At 35.7% G+C, this 20535-nt stretch overlaps 2 protein-coding genes across 2 annotated transcripts; both read left to right on the top strand.

The window, feature by feature from the left end:
- The first annotated feature begins 5522 nt into the window (after window positions 1-5522).
- LOC132800554 (receptor-like protein EIX1) lies at window positions 5523-6960 on the top strand. Its single transcript, XM_060814499.1, has 2 exons — window positions 5523-6099; window positions 6257-6960. Exons 1-2 carry the CDS (start codon window positions 5523-5525, stop codon window positions 6958-6960), a joined length of 1281 nt encoding a protein of 426 aa, XP_060670482.1.
- Window positions 6961-12307: 5347 nt separating this feature from the next.
- Window positions 12308-15385, top strand: LOC107405626 (receptor-like protein EIX2). The gene has a single exon (XM_060814498.1). It carries the CDS (start codon window positions 12308-12310, stop codon window positions 15383-15385), a length of 3078 nt encoding a protein of 1025 aa, XP_060670481.1.
- The last annotated feature ends 5150 nt before the right edge of the window (window positions 15386-20535 follow it).

Below are 20535 nucleotides of genomic sequence, written 5' to 3'. Positions count from 1 at the left end.
TCCTATGGCCTAGTCGATGGTCGAGGATTGCCTTTTCTTTTTGAAGGTCAAGTAATGGGGAAGATCCAATTCTGTGAATCTTTTTGGGATTCAAAGTGGTCCTAGATATGGATTGAGTAGTTCTTATGTTTATGGACCGCTAGCATAAAGGAGTAAAGTTAAAGTGATTCAGCTTACCCGAAGTGGTGCTTCGTGGAGGAGTTAGGAGGCCTTTGCTGTGGTTAATTTCTGTCCTCGTCTCCAAGGAGCTATCGGAGAATGGTTGTTAAGGGTCTATGGCCCAGGTGGTTGATGCCAAAGAAGATGGTGAGCGTTGGAACCGCTAATAGTGGGAAGCAATTCGAAAGCATTTTCCCAGCAAGTTACTTGGATTACGACCGTAAAAAGGATATCGAATCATTATTGAATTGGCTTTGGACATCGATCTATTTCAGTACCGCCATGCCGTGCAACTCCATTAAAGTTAAAGAACTTAAAGGCTTAACTGCAAGATTTGGTGAATAAAGGTTTCACTAGATCAGGTTTATCATCGTGAATGACATCTGTTCCGTTCATGGAAAAGAAGGATGATTGCCTAAGGGTGTGTATCGGCTATCAACGATTTAGCAAAGTCACCACCCATAATTGATACTTGTTGTCGAGTATGGATGTGTGTCGATTAACCTCAAGGTGTCAAAATATTTTTTTTCCGATCGATTATTAAAAATTAAAAATACTTTTCAAAGTGATATTTGAAATTAAAGGTATTATTCAAGTATTTGTTTTGTTTATGTTTGTACATGTAATTGTACGTTATATTTTTTGATATTATACTGCTTATACTGCACCATATGGAGGCGGCTAACCAATGTGGTCCATGTAGAGCTAGCCCCATAATCATGTTGCCTACGAGTCTAGGGGATCGGACGGCCAATATAGGCAACCACCCTGGTTTGTATTAGTAGCAGAGTACCGGCGACAGCTAGAATCATGGATCACGTAGCATGTTAGAAGGTATCGTACGTACCTCCATTACGAGCATGCATATTTCATTTTATGCTGTGGATTTTAAGATATGATTTTATGCATTTATTCATGTTTTTATTATTGTTCCAATGTGGAGTTTTAACAATTGTCTATGCAAGTTAAGGTGTTTTAAACTAATTAAAATAATTTTCTTATTATTTATTATTTCAATAATTTAATTAGTAAATTTCATAAAGTATATTTTGATTTTTGAAGAATTTTGGAAATTTAATTTGGGTTGATAAATTGTGTATATTTTATGTTGGTGATATAATTGAAAAATATATTTTATTATTTATTTTATGTTATGGTTTTTCCAAGAGTGATTTAAGGATGCATGCTTCAGAAGCACTTTATGGTTAGCGTTCGACTGTGACCAAGACTTGTAGATCGTGTTCTCGTGGTCTAGTTTGAATATCCTTAATTAGTGGGCATGAAGAGGAAAGTTAAAGTCACTATTAGGCGTGATGGTAGTGTAGTGATAGTGGATGAGGTCTCTATTATACTTGCTAAGTTAAGCTGCTCAGGTTCGGAAGAAGAGCTATACAGTTGTGTGTATACAAATACACTTGGAGTGAAACTTAACGACTGCATCGCCTTTCACCATAGGCCAATGGACAAGCAAAGTGCAGAATTCACACTTGGAAGTTATGTTGAGACCACGCATTATGCAATGTCGAAAGAAGCTGGATTGAGCAATTGGCATCGATAGAATTCGTTACGATATTATCTACCAAGCGAGCATCGAGGTGTCTTCGTATGAGATTCTATATGGAAGACAGTGTCAAACCCCACTATATTGGAGTGAAGTAGGTAAGGAGAAGCACCGCACGACGACCAACGTGAATTGGATGCAAACACCTACGGATGACTATGAATAAGGTGAAGGTCATCCAAGAGAGTTTGAAGACCGCTCAGAAATCGACAAATGAGTTAAGCTGACGTGCATGGAAAAGATGTTGAATTCGAAGTCCGAGATTAAGTTTTTGAAATTATCTCCATAGAAGAAAGTCGTACGCTTTGGCTAACAAGAAAGCCAAGTTCTTGTTACATTGGTTCTGCAGCGTTATTGGAAGAATTGGTTTTGTGGTATGCAAGTTAGTATTTTTGGGAAAGCAGACATGGGTATGCAGCGTAATTCACGTATTGTTGCTATGAAAAGACATCGAAGACCTATCATGTAAGGAGCTACCAGTGCAGATTTTAAATCACGAAGAAATGCTTATGGATCAGTAAGACTATTTTCTCAAGTCAAGGTCTCGTGGTGAATTAATCTAGTTGAGAAAGCGACATGGAAGCTCGAGGCACAAATCCGCAATCAATATTTTTATACGTTTCAGCGACGTAAGAAATTTCGAGGATGAAATTTTTGTAAAGGGGGAAGATTGTAACACCCCATCCCAAACTACAACGGAAATTTTCCAACTTTGATCAAGGCTGACCGTTGACCGTTGACCATTGACCGAAGGGGTCAAAAGTTGACTTTTTGATTGGGATGGAATTCTAGGTTGACTAAGGTACCGTTATGAATTACACATTGGCATGAGTTCGTAGACTAGTAGCACGTCTAAAACGGAGCTACGGTTTGAAAGTTATGAGCAAAACAAATTGAGGTCCAAACTGTCCAAGGGTGCCGGAGTTGACTTTTTATTTATGGGGAAATGAGCTTTTTCTCATACATGGTTGTAAAGTGCTCATCGATATGAGTCCGTAGACTAGCGGCACATCCGATTTGGACATGTGGTTTGAAAGTTATGGACCTGTAGAGTTTTTCAAATACCGTATTATTTTAATATTATTTTTTAAACGTGTAACAATGTACCACGTGTGACTTAATAAATGTGACCATGTGTCACCATGTTGAGATGCCACATGTCAACCATGTTTAATATCATATTATTTTATTATTATTTTATATAATAATATTATTTTTAATATTATTTAATTATTTCTTTTATTTTATTTTTATTTCTTTTCTTTTTTCTTTTTTTTCTTTTCCCCACGTGGGAAAAAAAGGCACGGGCCCCTTCCCCTTCTTCTTCTTCTTCTTCTTCTTCTTCTTCTTTTTCTTCTTCTTCTTTCTTTCCTTCTTTCTTCCTTCCCACCGGCCATCTCTCTCTCTCTCCCGTGTTCATCTTTCTCCGGCCACCACAAGCCACACGCACCGGCCACCGTCCAAGACCACACGCTGGCGAGCTCACCAGCCAAATTTGGTGGCCGGCCGGCCGGTGACACACCTAGATCGGGCTGTTGAAGTCGATGGTGGTGCTCCTCCCTTTTCCGGCGATTCCGCCGTATTCCGGCCAACCCAGTCCAAATTAAACCTCCTCTCCCCCTATTTTGGGTCTTCTGATCCCAAATATGGCCTCCAATTTCCAAAATTCGAAGCGGTTTGCAAGATACGAGGAGTTGAATTTCGGCCGGCGCTTCACGGGTAAATTCCGACCACTGAGGGTCAAAATGGGTCCGACGAAGGTTGGTTTCACGTTCCTCATCTCGTAAGCTTTCCATAGACATATAATTTGCGTATTTTGGATAACGTTTGTGTTAGGCCCCCGGGTACCGGGTATTATTTATCCGAATAAAATATTAATTTATTTGAGATGTGTAATGTTGTTATTCTAGGAGCACGGGTCAGTCGCGGACTTGATCCCATGGAAGATCTTGGATTAATTGCGTGCTCCAGGTGAGTGACCCACCTTTAAAAATATTTTGGGGTAATTAATTATATTTATTTGGTGTTTAATTGATATTTGAAATTATGCTCATGTGGTGCAATTTAATTATAATTGTGAAAAATTATTATTTTATAAGTACGTATATGTTGTTGGTGCTAAACGGAATTTTGGGTTATTAAAAAATTCCCGACTATTATTATTATTGTGATTTAATTGTATTTATTACACATGAGCAAGGTATTTTCATAAATTAATTTGTGTCTGGATTTTTATATTATTTTGTGGGCATAATTGGTTTAAATATTTTAAGGAAAATATTTGTTTAAATTGGTGGTTTAAATTTTATAATTATGCCCGTAGAATATTATTTGTTGAACCTCGTGTTATGAGAAAATTATTTTTATATTGTTATCGATGGTTTTGTACCGGGTATGTTAAAGAAAAATGTGGGATGGTAAATTTGAAAACTGGTATATTTCCCACGGTAATTTTTGGAAAATCGGTACGGTAATAATTAATTTAGTAATTATTTTAGATGCACTTATACAGTATTGGTGTTCCGATGTATATGTGGTTAGCGCGCAAGTATTATGTCTCCCGTGAGTTGCCATTGGACCGAGGGCAGGCAAGTCTTATATATTGCACATCAGCCGCCCCCCTCCTTGGCTGGGATGACGGTTTCAGCAGCAGTACTGTCGGGACGCCGAAGTGCCGTATGCAAGTTTCTCTCTTAGTCTCCTGCCAGTCGGTGTTCGTGACGCTGGGTATCGGAGGGCATCACTGGTATATGGTGTGGTGCGTCAAGTATAAATTTTCGGATAAGGAAATTTCAAACCCCAAAGCATTCAAAATTTATTTATTATATCTTATTACATTTTATTTGTATTTGGGGTATTTATTTATTGTTTATGAAATTGATTCATCCCTTTGTTTTTGGGAAATACAAATTTCGGGTTTTGTTAAAACGTTGATTGTCCGAAGCGAGCCCGACGTCTCAGTTCATTGCCGAAAGTCCAAGAAGCATTCCTTCCCTTTTTCCTCTCCATCCTGTATTACTTCTTTATCTGTCATCGTATTAATTTCATATTTATTTGTTTAATGCTCTGTATACTGTATTGGACATTTAGTTATTAATTATGCACTGGTTTACTGTTATTTATTTTGGAGTGCTGTAAATTTGTGGAAACAAATTGTAGTAATGTGGGAGGAATAAGGGGATGAATATAGAAGTGTGTTTTCAGTGCAGGAAATTTTTGGTTAGTCCTACCCTTAGGGGAGGTGCTGCCGGATTTTCTGTTGGAAGGTTCGGTGGTATTTTCCTGGGATCAGGACTTGTCTAGGGTTCCGAGGAGGAATCTTGGACGGGTCGTGACAACGTAACCATCAGAATGTGAAATAGAGGAAAATAGAAGAAAAGCTTTTCACCTCTGTTTTTCTTCGTTGCCACACATACAAAGGAAACAAAAGAAGAATTATATATACTTTTTAATTTCCAAAAAACCCTAAAAGTTTTTTTTATTGTTTTTTTAATTTTTATTTATTTATTTATTTATTTTGTATTAAGCTTATACGCGTCTAAGTCCTTTCACAATGATCCCACTCTCACATCTTTCCAATGTTTGAAACACGGCTGGGTTAGAAAATGAAAGAATCGCCTCGGTGACGTATATACATATATATATACCTGCAAACATTGTTGTTGATTCACTACACACAGATCTTCTTCTTTATATTTCATTGATGTATCTTTTTCTTTGCTTTTGATTTCAACAACTATTCCTCTTGATCTTTCTCTTCACACCAAATCATAATTTTCTGGCAAACAAGTTTGTAACTCTAATGGAAGCAATTACATGGCTTCCATTAATGTTTCTGATTCTGTGCTCTGTGAGAGGAGAACTTCTCCCCAACATTGGTGCTCACCTGATGAATTGCACGGAGTCGGACCGAGAAGCTCTCATCGACTTCAAGAATGGCCTTCATGATCCTGCAAACAGGCTTTCTTCATGGAAGGGAAGCAACTGTTGTCATTGGCGGGGAATAAGTTGTGAAAACACTACTGGAGTTGTTATTGCAGTTGATCTCCGAAATCCACATCCAACTTATAATTACAATGATGAATCTCTCGACAGGTATGGATTCTGGAACCTCAGTGGGGAAATTAAACCTTCATTGACGAAACTCAAGTCCTTGAGGCATTTGGACTTTAGTTTTAACACATTCAATGACAACCCAATTCCTGATTTTTTTGGATCTTTCAAAAACTTGCAATATCTGAACCTCTCTCATGCTGGGTTTAGTGGTGCGATTCCGTTAAATTTAGGGAACCTTTCAAGCTTGCAGTATCTTGATGTTTCTTGTGATGATATTTGGGAAGAGTCTAGTTTATTTGTTGATAATCTTAAATGGTTAACAGGTCTTGTTTCTCTAAAGCATCTTGTGATGAATGAAGTTAATCTTTCAATGGTAGGATCAGACTAGATTAGGCAACTAAATAAACTCCCATTCTTGTAGCTCATCTGGTTCCATTCCACCTCCTACCTTTTTAAATTTAACTTCACTTGTTGTCCTAGATCTTAGTGATAACCAATTCCTTCCAAAAGTCCTCGATTTTCTTGTCAATGTTAGCAGCCTTATTACTTTGGGTATGAGCAATAATTGGTTGGATGGAAGAATTCCACTTGATTTTAGTGAACTACCAAATTTGCAGTTTTTATATCTGGGAGCCAGTGGTCTTTCAGAAAGTTGTCATCAAATGTTAGGGGGACGATGGGAGAAGATACAAGACCTTGACTTCGGCAGGAATGATCTCCATAGGAAACTTCCTTCTTCCATTGGAAACCTGACATTTCTCAGTCACCTAGATCTTTCAGGCAATAGTGTTGACGGTGGGATTCCAAGCTCACTCGGAAAACTTTGCAATTTGATTTCGTTAGATGTGTCTGATAATTACATCAATGAAACTTTACCAGTGGCACTTGAAGGAATAGAAATTTGCCTTTCTAGGAAGCCATTTCCTATTCTGCAATCTTTCGACTTGTCATATAATTACCTGGTTGGTAATTTACCGGAATGGTTGGGTCACATTGAGAATCTTGTTGAGCTTGATTTGTCCTTGAACTATCTAAATGGTCAAATCCCAGCTTTTTTCGGATCACTCCAAAATCTTTCTAGGGGGCCACTGCCTAGTCTGCAATATTTGGACTTGTCAGATAATTACCTGGTTGGCAATTTACCAGAATGGTTGTGTCAACTTGAACCAGAAAGGAGGTTATAGAGAGAAACCGGCATACGGTCGCGTGGCGTCCCACCGCGCCGCTGTTAACTGGTGTCCCCACCATGGAGGGGCGGCCTACCCTCATCCGATGGCAACCACAGGACAACCCCATAAAATCACCTGCGCTCTACTCACACCCACCCGCGCTAATCACATCCGTGTGCACACTAATCATATCACATATAAACAAAACACCAGTACGTGCACGGTGCATCTGAAAATCATAAATCAATACATCTCAAAATTTCAAATTTTCCATAAATATACCAGGTTTATTCCATCCAATTAAACCCGTAAATTTTTCACAATTCCTTTATAATCAACGTCGTAAATTCCATGAATTTCAAATCCACCAATTTAAATATTCCAATTCTTCCAATAGCATAATTGTTTTTGAAATATAATAATTAAATCACAATATATTCCATGGGCATACTTATAAAAATTGAAGTCACCAACATAAACAAATATTTTCCTTGAAATATTTGAAAATCAAATCATGCCCAAATTAATGTTAAAACCACAAGAATTTCGCAATCCTCAATACCATAAAATAATTTTCACATTTGTATAAATTTATATAATGCATATTTTCTTTAATCAAAATAAATTCACCAATAATTCCACAATAAATCAATTAAATATTTGGCACATAAAATTTAAATTCCAAATATTCAAATCACACATAATATTCACCAATTTAATTCCCGAAATTAATTTGAAGGTGGGTCACTCACCTTAAGAACGTATCTCAATCAAGATCCTCCGTAGGATCGACTCCGCTACTCGCACGTGCACCTAAAACATCCACAATACACCAAACCACAAATATTAATATTTTAATCGGGTAACTCCCAAATGGGTACCCGGGGAGCGAACACAAACGACATCTAAAATTTATGAGTTATATACCGAATCGAAGCTCGAGTGATGAGGATCACGGATTCGGACTTACTTTCCGATGATCGGACCCGAGGTGGCCGGAATCTCGCCGAAAAGCTTTCGGGATTCGACTCCTCAATTCTCTCAAACCATCACGAATTGGCGGAAAAGGATGCCGGATTTGGATTCAGGAGGTCGGAAACAGTGGACAAGGACCGGCGGTGCAACTGGGTACTCGCTGGAACAGTGACTTCCGGCGAGCCGCCGCGGTCATCGGCAACCGTCGCCGGCGGCGGCGCGTGCGGTGGCCATTGGCTGAGATTTTTTGGGGGTTTTGTAGATCAAGGGGAGAGGATTCCAACGGGATCGGCGGTGAGGCAAACGGAGGCCGGACGGCGGAGAAATCGGGGTTTGAAGATTTTCGGCCCCTCGCCGGAAAACGCTCCGATCCCGGCGCGTCGGAGGTCCGATGGCCGTGAAATTTGGTGGGTAGGCCGGACTTGAGGAGGTGGTGAGGGGTGGCTAGTGCGTGTGGCTGAAAAACGGCCGGAAAGGGGTCAAACGGCGGTGGCCGACAGTGGACGGAAAAATCACCGCCGAGCTTCGCCGCCTCGATCTGGGCGCGTCCGGCGGCCGGCGGTCGTGAGATTTTGGGGTTTGCTCGGAAATGAGGAGAGGCTTCCGTCTGGCCGGCGCGTGTAACGAGAATCGGTCGGAAAATTGGTCGAAATCCGGCGGCCGGTCGGTTTCCCTCTCTCTCTCTCTCTCTCCTCTCTCTTTCTCTCTCTTCCCGAGATTTTTGTCAAATAAAAGCCACCATGGTGACACTGTTCATCCACGTGGACCAATCAGGTGATGACACGTGGCGTGACTGTGCACTTAAGCCAGATATAATAAAATATTATGGTATCCGGCGAATTTCAAACGTCCATAACTTTTTAACCAAATGTCCGATTTAAGCGTGCCGCTAGTCTATGAACTCGTATTGACGAGTACTTTACAACCATACCAGAGTCAAAACAAAATTATACAATGATAAAAAGTCAACTCCCGGCACCTTCTGAACAGTTTGCACCTCGACTTGTTTTGCCCATAACTTTTAAACCGTAGCTCCGTTTTCGACATGCTACTAGTCTACGAACTCGGGGCATCATGCACTTCGCCACGGTACCCTGGTCAACTCAAAATTTCAACTGGAACAAAAAGTCAACTTTTGACCCGCTCGGTCAACGATCAACCTCGGTCAACATGCACGAATTCCGATGTGATTTGGGACGGGGTGTTACAATTCTCCTATTTAAATTTAAACAAAGTGGCAAAAATTAGCTTACCAGGACTTAAAGTTTTTTTTTCCCCTCATTTTTCCACTTGAAATTTCTCTTCATTGAAAATTTCCCCTAGTTAAATGTTTGGAAATGTTTTTTCCTATTTGCCTAGTAAAAATTTCTATGTTTAATTTTTTCTTCATTTTAATTTTTTAGTTTTTTTTTTCCAATTTTTAACACCTAAAAATAATTTTTCCAAATTTAATAATTTTTTTCTCAATAATTTTTTTTTTTCTATTTTGATTTGGCTCATTTGGCTGGTTAAAATTCTAGTCAACTAAATTTTATAACACTTGTCAAAATTTGAATGGAGGAACTTTGTAGAGAAGGTGGCCCAAGGACTTTTAATTTTTTTTTTTTTTTTTTGATTTGTACTATAAAGTAAACTACAGTAAATATGACTGACGTTTAAACCAAGCGAAAGAGATTGGAAAAAAACAATTTAAAATTAAAAAAGGGAGAGAGAAAGCGTAAAGAACGCACAAAGTTGGCAGAAAATCAAAAGAGAGAAAATTTGAAAATTAGCAGAAAATCAAAAGCTAAGGATGCAACATATTCAAACTATTATTCCAAATGTCATTATTAAACAAAGCCTTTTGTGGAATAAATTTCAAAACACTTAGAAAAAATGAATCTGCTGATCACTGTTATCTATATTAAACAAATAACATGACTTGCTTTGTAGCCATTTTTGTTATTATGTTATAGTATTATTCTTGTTTACCATAAAGGGAGCTAAGAGGAAAGAAATTTGCTTTTTTTGTTTTTGTTTTTGTTTTTTTATTTTTTTTAATAAGGAGAGAAATTTGTATATCGATATCATGAAGAGAAAATTGCTTTGTCACTGACTTGGTAAAGAGACGTAGTTGCCTTGAGAGTCACTTACTATTAAAATACACTTTTCGTCAAATACTAGAAAGTGATTACTTTTTATATAATTTTATAATACCAGATTCCCATAGACTTTTTCAAATGCATGCATGGTAAATATAGAAGTGAAATACGTCTCTTCTTGATGTTCAGGCTGGAGAGAAGACCGTGACTGGTTGAAACAGAGAATTTCAATATAACAGACAACTTTCCTATACTACCATTTACAAGTGAAGATGGCATATAGTATTAGAAAAGAATTTTTAGCTTCATTTCATACTTGTATAAATTATATCATGAAGAAATGTATTATGTGAAGAAATTCTAAGGTGCAAAGGCATGCATAGCTTTTTTTTTTTACACCTATAAATAATTTTAAAGACCCAAGCCTCCATTTAAAATAACCTTCCTCATATTATCCAACAACTATTTTATGTGGGGCTTTCCTAATCTCTTCCATTTGATATGGATCTTGTTGCCAAGAGTAACAGAAATGGTATTTCCATGATAGAAGATTTGGTGTTTGATTTCTTTATCCATTCTTCTTCTTTATTTTCTGATTTGTACTATAAAGAAAACTATAGTAACGATGATTGATGTTTAAAACCAAGCGACAGAGGTCGGGAACAAATTAAAATTAAAAAAGGGGAGAGTAGAAATTAAAATTAAAAAAGGCAAAAGCGAGGTGATTATAACCCAACTCCTGAAGAAATACGCTTCAAATACCATGCACTATATGTGAAATGGATCTATTTACCCTTTATTTTAATCCAATTTAATGCCTGTCTTCCCACCCTAAATCAGCCTGTACGAAGCTTTCCAAAATCTCAGCAGCTTGGAAAACAGGCAAACAGAGAAAGAAAAGAGGGAGTGCATAATTTAAGAAGAAAAAGGGTAAGATGCAACAAATTCCAACTAATGCCAAATCTCATTATTTAAAAGTAAGCCTTTTGTGGAATAAATTGCAACAAATTTGGAAAAATGAAGTTGATGATCATCATTATCTACATTAAACAAGTTATATAGACCTGTTTATACACATTTTTGTTATATTTTATTCTTCTCTGCACAAAAGGTGGCAGAGACCTTTCACAAGATAGCCAAGTAGAAACAAAAGAAGACATTTTCTCAGTGGCTTCCACATTGACTTGGAAAAATGACCTGCTTAGATCCTCAATGAGTTGGAAATTGAAGGTGGTGAAAACGAATAGTTTTGTAAGCTAGGTAAACACTGGATGATTATTACCCAATGCCTAAAGAAAAACTTTTCAAATATCATACTATAAAATATAGAATGCTTTAAAGGATAAATCTATTTACTCGTTTAATCAAATGCAGTACAGTTTTTTCCTCCCACTAAAACACTCTCTGGAATTTCATTGTTAAAGTAAGCCGGCTTTGTGGAATAAATTGCAACAAATTTTGGAAAATTGAAGCTGATGTCATTATTACCTTATTAAACAAGTAATATGGGCTTTTCCTTGTAACCATTTTTGTTATACTTTTATAGTTTTCTGCATAAAATCTGGCAAAGAATTAGGTAAGAATAAAAAAATTTACCTCAATGTAAGGTACACAGCAATAGCATTATCACATGGCATTTTATTTCTGGTTTCCTAACAGAGAGACAGCTTGAGTGTCGGATTTATATTTTCACATTGGCAATGAGAAAATATTTGAATGAAACCTACTTTAGTTTATATTATATCTTAGACTTTAGTCATGAAAGGCAAAAATCCTACTATAGAATGCTTTAAAGGTTCCTTCTATTTGCCCTTTGTTTTAATCATAAGCTGTGCCTGTTTTGTTCCACTAAATCAGTCGGTTTCCAAATCTATTCTATTAACAGAGATATAAAAAGAGAAAAAGCTGGTTTGAAGAATCAGAAGGTATGAATGATGCAACTAATGTCAACTATATGCCAAATGTCATCATTAAAGTAAGCCTTTTGTTGAAGAAATGGTTATTATCTACGTTATTATTATCTCACCGAGAGAGCTTTTTCTCAGTCGTTTCCTCATTGGCTTGAAAATTGGACCTACTTGTCTCCAAATTCTGTAATGTGTCTATACCATTTGTTATCACCGTGTAATGCTGAACCAAGACGGTGCCTTTAGCAATTTTATATTATTAATCAGCGCTAACTTTTCCAAGAATAAATACAACCACTTTTGCAGGCTTTGAATGCAAAGTTTCTTCTTCCTCTTCACTATAACAAAATTTATACTCTTCAAATTTTGTTTATGGTTTCTTGCATAAAGGTTTTACCTATGACGGAAACAATTACAGGTCTCCCATTAATGTTACTGATTTTCTGCTTTTCAATTATAGGTGAATTTCTTCCCGACGCTGATGCTGAGGCGATGATTTGCTTGAAGTCAGACCGAGAAGCTCTAATTGACTTCAAGAACGGTCTTCATGATCCTGAAAACTGGCTTTCTTCATGGAAGGGAAGCAACTGCTGTCAATGGAGGGGAATAAGCTGTGAGAACACTACTGGAGCTGTTATTGCAGTTGATCTTCATAATCCTCATCTGCAAGATTTTGATTCTTCTGGCAGGTATGAAATCGGAAGCTTCAGTGGGGAAATTAGACCTTCATTAACAAAGCTGAAGTCCTTAAGGCATTTGGACTTGAGTTTCAACACATTCTATGACAACACAATTCCTGAATTTTTTGGATCTTTTCAAAATTTGCTATATCTAAACCTCTCAAATGCTGGGTTTGGTGGTGCGCTTCCTCCAAATTTAGGAAACTTGTCTAGCTTGCAGTATCTTGATCTCGAGTCTTTGAGTTTACTTGTTGATAATCTTGAATGGGTAACAGGTCTCGTCTCTCTAAAGCATCTTGTGATGAATGAAGTTGATCTTTCAGAGGTAGGATCAGACTGGATAAAGTCCCTGACCAAGCTCCCATTCTTAACTGAGTTGCATCTATCTGATTGTAGTTTATCTGGTACTATTCCGCCTCTCACCTCTGTGAATTTAACTTCTCTTGCTGTCCTAGATCTCAGTTACAACAAGTTGAATTCAAAAATGCCTAATTGGCTTGTCAATGTTACCAGCCTTGTTGCTCTTGATATAACCTTAAATAACTTCTTTGGAAGAATCCCACTTGGTTTTAGCAACCTTCCTAATTTGCAGAGTTTAATTCTTAATAGTAACTACAATCTTAGAGCAAGTTGCTATATATTGTTTAGAGGAAGATGGGAGAAGATAAGAGTTCTTGATTTAGGTGGCAATAAACTACATGGGAAACTTCCTGCCTCCATTGGAAACATGACATTTCTCACCGACTTGAACCTTGGTTCCAATAATGTTGAGGGTGAGATTCCAAGCTCTATTGGCAAACTCTGCAACCTGATGTATTTTCGTATATCAGGTACCAACTTGACTGGAACTTTACCTAAATTCCTTGAAGGAATAGAAAGTTGCCTTTCTAAAAGGCCACTGCCTAGTCTGCTAAACTTGGACCTGTCACAAAATCACTTGGTTGGTAAATTACCACAATGGCTTAGTCAGCTCAAGAGTCTCGTTTTTCTTAGTCTAGGAAGAAATGAGCTAAACGGAACTTTGCCAGAAAGTTTGGGACAACTTTCTGATTTGTATTATCTCGATGTTTCTTCCAATCATTTGATGGGTATAGTTACTGAAGCACATTTTTCAAAGCTAGGCAAGCTGGAATTTTTATACCTATCTTCAAACTCTTTCACCATGAATATCAGTTCCGATTGGGTTCCTCCATTCCAACTCTGGTCTCTTGATATGCATTCATGCCATTTGGGTCCTTCATTCCCAGCTTGGTTTAAGTCGCAAAAGAATGTCAGTGAATTGGATTTCTCAGATACTAACATTTCTGGCTCCATACCCAACTGGTTTTGGGAACATTCCTCTAGCCTTTCATGGTTGAATGTTTCTTTTAATCGATTAGAAGGTCATCTACCAAGTCCACTAAACTTAGCTTCAAATGCAGTGCTTGATTTCAGCTCAAACCTCTTCAAAGGGTCCATTCCCCTTTCAGCCGGAAAAATTTACTTTCTTGACGTCTCCAAAAATAAATTTTCTGGTATTATTCCAGATAAATCAAGTGGTTCCTTGGTTTTCCTCTCTATTTCTGGAAACCAGATAAATGGAGAAATCCCAGCTTCTATAGGTAACAATCCTGGTCTTCAAGTCATTGATCTTTCTAAGAACAACTTAACAGGTAGCATTCCATCAAGCTTTGCCAATTGTTTTTATATTAAAGCACTGGACCTTAGTAACAACAATTTGTCTGGAAAAATCCCTGCCATCATAGGTTACCTAAGTTTGCTTCAAACATTGCACCTAAATGACAACAAGTTCTCTGGAGAGATCCCATCATCTTTCCAGAACTTAGCAAGTTTGGAGACACTCGATCTTGGAAACAACAGATTAATGGGTAGAATTCCACCATGGATGGGGAAAGGTTTCGAAAGACTGAGAATTCTTAGCTTGAGAGCCAATGCATTTTCAGGAGAACTTCCACCAGTGCTATCAAATCTAAGTTCGATACAAGTTTTGGATCTGGCAAGAAATCAGTTCCATGGCAGCATTCCTGCTAGTTTTGGAGATTTCAAAGCTATGAAACAAAAGCAAATCATAAACCGTTATCTGCTCTATGGGATGTATGGGACTACCTATTATAAAGAAAACTTTGTTGTGACTCTGAAAGACCAGTCTCAGAGTTTCAGCAAGATCCTCTCCCTTTTGGTCGGCATAGATCTCTCAGGAAATAATTTGAGTGGAGATCTTCCAAGAGAGATAACAAAATTGTCAGGTTTAGTGTTTCTGAACTTGTCCAGAAACCATATCAGTGGACACATTCCCGAGAGCATTTCAAAGTTGGAGCAATTGTCATCGCTTGATCTCTCAAGTAATAAGTTCTCAGATGCTATTCCTCGAAGTTTGGCATCACTGTCATTTTTGGGGTTCCTTAATTTGTCAAACAATAACTTCTCTGGTAGGATCCCTTATACACATCATATGTCAACTTTTGATGCACCTTCTTTTGCTGGAAACATTGGCCTTTGTGGCATTCCACTTGATGTAAAATGTCCAGGTGATGATGATGATGATCCAGAAAAGGGATTGACTACTCCAAAGGCTAATACAAGTGTTGACAGCTTTGTTGACAAATGGTTTTGCTTGAGCATTGGATTGGGATTTGCAGCAGGAATTCTTGTTCCTTATCTGGTAATCACGATGAAAAGGTCTTGGAGTGTAGCCTACTTCGATGCTGTTGAGAAAGTTTTAGATAGAATACTATATCTGTGGTTGAAATACAGAACCAGACAGCAGAGGAATCGAGGGAGTAACCAAAGAAGATGAGAGTCTGTTTTCTTTCTTCACTTAGTCTTCTTGAAATGCATAGCCTGCTTTCTTTGTTACTGGTTTATGTCAATTCATTTTACTTGTCAAGTTCCCTTTTCACTCAATAGTTCTTCTATAGTTTCATTTCGAAATAGTATTATGTTAATTTGAAAATGTGCTTCTCATCTATGAACTATTACTTATGTATCATCTACATTTCAAGCTTCAAAGTATTTGTTTTTCTTCTCTTTATTATTTTTATTTTTTTCCGTAGAAGGGAGGGAGGCATGTATCGTATTATATTTGAAAATCTCAATTTTTGTACGAGTAAAAATTGTGAAGGTTTAATGATGTGATGGTGGTCTAAGGAAAAGTTCTTAACTTCAAGATGGAAAAGTGAGAAACCTCACCAAATTATTTGGTCCAAATATATATCCTAAAAGAGAAGAAAAGGTTTGGGTGTCAACTTCATTTCTTTGGAAGTGAGTTTATGAAAACACTGTTTGAAGGCTTGAAGGAGAAAGGTTTCCTCAACATATAGATTATGTATATAATTACAAAATATATCAATTCTTTTGTTTCACTTTCCCAGCCTTACTTTAATTTGTTATTTTATATAAACGTTGTGTTCAAATCAATATTGAAGGAAATGATATGCAGCTATTTACCCAAAAAAAAAATAATAATAATAAAATAAAATAAAAAAAGAAGAAGGAAATGATATGCTGCTATATATTTTTTACCTTAATTATGGGATTGAGAAGCCTATGATCAGCTTGTAATATATAAAACAATTGAACTGAACGTCCAACTTTTAGGAAATCCCATTGCATCAATCTTTCTATAGCATTTATGGTAACCAAACTTTGACAAGTGTGAACAGTGAATAGAAACTTTTTTCTCATTTTGTCAGGTGGAGTTTTCCTGCTGAACAAAAGCTTCAATTCGTTGATATTTCTCTTACTAGTTCTGATTCAATGATTCCAATACGGATTGGAATTTTTCTTTAAATAGAAAAAAAAAAAAAAAAAAAAAAAAAAAAAAAGCCAACATTTGTATTAAAAATTTAGAAGGTAATCCGTGTGACAACTTTTTAGTACATGGGTTTGGTCAATTGTCATTTACACTGTATCTAATTTTCTTTCCCATTTTTCGTTTCAATTTCTTTCCCATTATAACAACATCTAGCACTGATGGAAAAAAGAGTGATACTTAGGACACACTTCGACAAAAGGTCGAGAGCAGAGCGCAGAGAGAGAGAGAGATGTTATGAGTGGAGAGCAAAAGGTGGTGTGTGTAACAGGAGCTTCAGGTTACATATATAGACAGTATTCAGTCTATACTACAATTTGTCATCACCATGGAGCGACAATGGAGAAACTAGCTTTTAACAATTTCTTTTAATGGAAAATACATTTACTATTTGGTTAAAAGAAAATACTGATAAATGCAGCCACAACTTTAAATTGTTTATATATTACTTTGACTTCAAAGTTTCTTCGTCCTCTTTACTAAAACTAAAGTTCTAATTGAACCTTTGTTTCTGGTGAATTGCTTGGACTCAGATTGAAAAGCTCTTTTGGACTTCAAGAATCACCTTTATGATCCAGAAAACTGGCTTTCTTCGTGGAAGGGAAGAAGCAACTGTTGTCAATGGCGAGAAATAAGATTTGAGAACACTACTGGAGCTGTTATCGCAGTTGAATTTAATCTTCATAATCCACATGATTCTTCTGGCAGGTATGAATTCTTGAGCCTGAGTGGAGAAATTAGACCTTCATTGGTTGTCTTCATTAATTGTGAGTGTATGTTTTTTTTTTCTTTCATTTAGACATATTCATTGATTGTGAATTGTTATTAATATTCATTGATAAAATCTTGTCTTCATTGATTGTGAGTGCATGTTTTTTTTTCTAGTTAGATAGCAATATTACATCAGTTAAAAGTAGCTCAGACAATACATTAACCATTTTAATGGCTTTAAACAGTGATGGAGAGTACTTGGTAGCATTTTCTTATTCAACCTCTTTATTAGGATTTTGAAGAAGTGTAAAACTTTAGACAATCATGTAATATACGGGTATATATATATATATATATATATTTAAAAAAGGTTTTATAGATAATTTTTTTTTTTTAAAGAAAAAAAAATAGTGTTTTTATCCTAATAGGTTTGGTTATAAGTATATTTCAATTCTATTAGGAAATTGAAAAAAAAAAAGAAAAAAAAAAGAGTATTTACTATATTTTAGGTTTTATAAAAAGGAAGGAAAAAATACATTTATTTTTACTTTTACGTTGTTTTCAACTTTACGATGCTAGGGTATCGGGTAAGTCGTCTTCTTCTTCTTTTTCTTCTAATCCTAAAATCTATTAGGGTTAATATTAAGGGCATCCGATCTTAATTTAGGGTTTTGGTATCCATTTAAGATTGTTAGGGATCCAGTATCTTTGGAGATTTTAATTTCTGAATGAGTTTTGGGGTATAGAAAGGAAGATCTTGAATCTTTGAAGTTGCTCAAGGTTGGTTTTCTGATCTCTTTTATGTTATATGAGATTGTTTCAGATATTTTGGGGTTTTAGAAGCATTGATTAAGGCTAAATTGAAGTATTATTGTTGAAACCCTAATCTGGAATTTATATGGGAATCTGTACAGAGTGACTGTTCGATTTTATTGAAAATACTTAAAAGTTTATTTTGGAACTAAAATTTATATATATGAAAAAAGACATGTTTATGAATCTGTATAAATTTATTTCGTAATTTTGAATTTATGCATTCTGTCTGGTTTTTCTGTACGATTTCAGTATGGTTCGTAAGTAAAAATTCAAAACAGATCCAAACGAAATTAGTTTTATCTGAAAATTTGTATACTTTATCCTCTTATGTATAATATTATTATAAAAAAATTCAGCTTCAAATTCTTTATATTTTGGCAGTGGTGATTTTCTAAATTATCTATATCCAGCTGTCTGAATTTATTTTCTGGTCCGTTTAGTAAAGAATAAAATTCGATGTAAAATAGTTTTCTATCTCTATTTGACCTAATAATTTTTATGTAGCATTATTACTATATATAGTTATATTTCGTAAAATATTACTATTTTTGGACCCGTATTTTATTTTTAATAAATATTTATATAGACCGGACCCCATTTTCAGTTTCTGTCAACAAGTTACTAAAGTTAATTCGACCATGTTTTCAACCTTTGTTTGGCTTTTAAAATTTTATAGGAGTATATAAGTGTGTCTAGTTTTAATTTCCATAATATCAAATGAATACAAAATTTCATGAAAGAGAAACAATTAGAGCATTGAATGAAGGTTTCTGAAAATCTAATAGTTTCAGTATTTTCTTTGTTAATTTTTCAATGAGTTTTGAATGGTTTTTCATTATTATTTTATAAAATTGTCTTAATCACAGTCACTTATGTATGTGTACAGTACTTCCATAATTTTTCAGGCTTAGATGATGTCGTTTGAATAAGGAATTAATTTCTTATTTGGAGACTATTTATGGATTAATATGTGTTATTCGGTTTTTGGTGATATGATCTTGTTCTAAGCTGATGATTTTAAGATTTGGGGCTTAGGCTATGATGATCTTATGGTATCAACTCTTATTCATTTAGTTTGAATTTAAGAACTTGATTATGGATTTATACGAAAAATAATTATAGTATATGGTGGTTCTGTTTTATACTGATGAGAGACTATTGGAATTATTCATAGGTTGTAAACATTTTGTGGACTTTGCGGATCAAGGTAAGTTACTGGACTTTTTGAAAACTGAAACCATAGCAAATATGTACTTATGTTATTGATTTATTTATGTTTTTTTTCTATAAGTTTATGTTTTATGAAATATATATGTATTGTACAAAGAAATTATTGGATTATTGATATATGTATTTTTTTGCTCTAGTTGTTGGTACTTAGTAGGCATTATGTGATACGTTATGATATGTTACAATATGTTTTCGGGTGTTGAGATGAATCATGTAAGGGTATTCCTCTAGTGATTTATGGTTCTTCATCTTCAGGTTTAGACGTATTGTTTCATGTGGGAGGATCTACTGATGATCACAGTACGGGTATGGCTCATACCTTCGGGTGTGAGTGTTTGTTTTTAAAATTTACGTTCCCCACTTGTTACTGCCTCGCACTCGAGTTTTCCAGAAGCTGTTATCATATAGAAGAAAAGAACTCACTTGACAACCAATTTAAACTAACAAGAGGTATGAACTAACAACATTGCAGGCACAACAAACATTGTTTGCATGGCAGAAATCTTAAGTGCATAATTTGTGCTTTCAACTCTTCTTCTTTCGTTTCTTTTTGTCCTAACTTCAATTGAGTTTCATTTGTTGTTATGATGTTTATAAAATGTTTTGTATACTTAGCTATGCAGGTATTTTAGAAAAATCACTCAAAGAGGAAACAACCAGATATACAAGGCGACCTGGGCATGCTTCTAATGGGGATGGGTATCACTCATTATTACAGACTTGGGTATAACCAAATCTAATTACGTTCACTTCTCTAAGTTACATGCAAACAAAGTTATCTAAAGAATTAACTCAGCCTACGTCACCATATAATTACAGATCACATAACATATTTCAATAACAAAAGCACACAAAAAAAAAAAAAAAGATTTCAAAATTCACAAGTCAAAACTAGTAGCAATATTACTCAGCTGTTTGTGTTATATAGCAAGGATGAGTGATATTTTTCTAACTAATAGATAGCACCATTTAAGTTGTAATATTCCCGTTCTATTGTGGTTTGAAATGCTGTCCGTAGAACGCAACACCCACAACAGTGTCCATAAATTCCATCAGAGGATCTTCAATCTTCAAGGAATGAATGAATTAACCCATCAGACTGCATCCAAAAGCAAAACCCATATGTCAAAATTACAAGATTTTTATGTGATTCCCACAACCACAAGAATGAAACAAAGAACCAAATTACAAGAAAAAATATAATAAAATCAAAGCCATTTTCTTTCTTTTTTCAAAACCCAAAAAGGCAATTAAGCAAATTACGCTCCTTTACTCACCAAAGGCAAAGTAAAAATTAAGATCCACCAAGAATAATAATAAACCCTAAAAAAAGGGAGACGAAAACCCTATATTGTAATCAGAGAGTGAGAAGAGTCCCT

Source organism: Ziziphus jujuba, chromosome 2 (assembly GCF_031755915.1).
Source record: "Ziziphus jujuba cultivar Dongzao chromosome 2, ASM3175591v1".
Lineage (NCBI taxonomy): Eukaryota > Viridiplantae > Streptophyta > Magnoliopsida > Rosales > Rhamnaceae > Ziziphus > Ziziphus jujuba.
This window is presented reverse-complemented; position numbering and strand designations above follow the sequence as displayed.

Excerpts from the sequence above, each read along its gene's own strand:
- LOC132800554 (XM_060814499.1), top strand. The coding sequence starts at position 5,523 with ATGGAAGCAATTACATGGCTTCCATTAATGTTTCTGATTCTGTGCTCT. Across the intron at positions 6,100-6,256 it reads TAATCTTAAATGGTTAACAG|ATCTTAGTGATAACCAATTC; the intron begins GTCTTGTTTCTC and ends TTGTTGTCCTAG.
- LOC107405626 (XM_060814498.1), top strand. The coding sequence starts at position 12,308 with ATGACGGAAACAATTACAGGTCTCCCATTAATGTTACTGATTTTCTGC.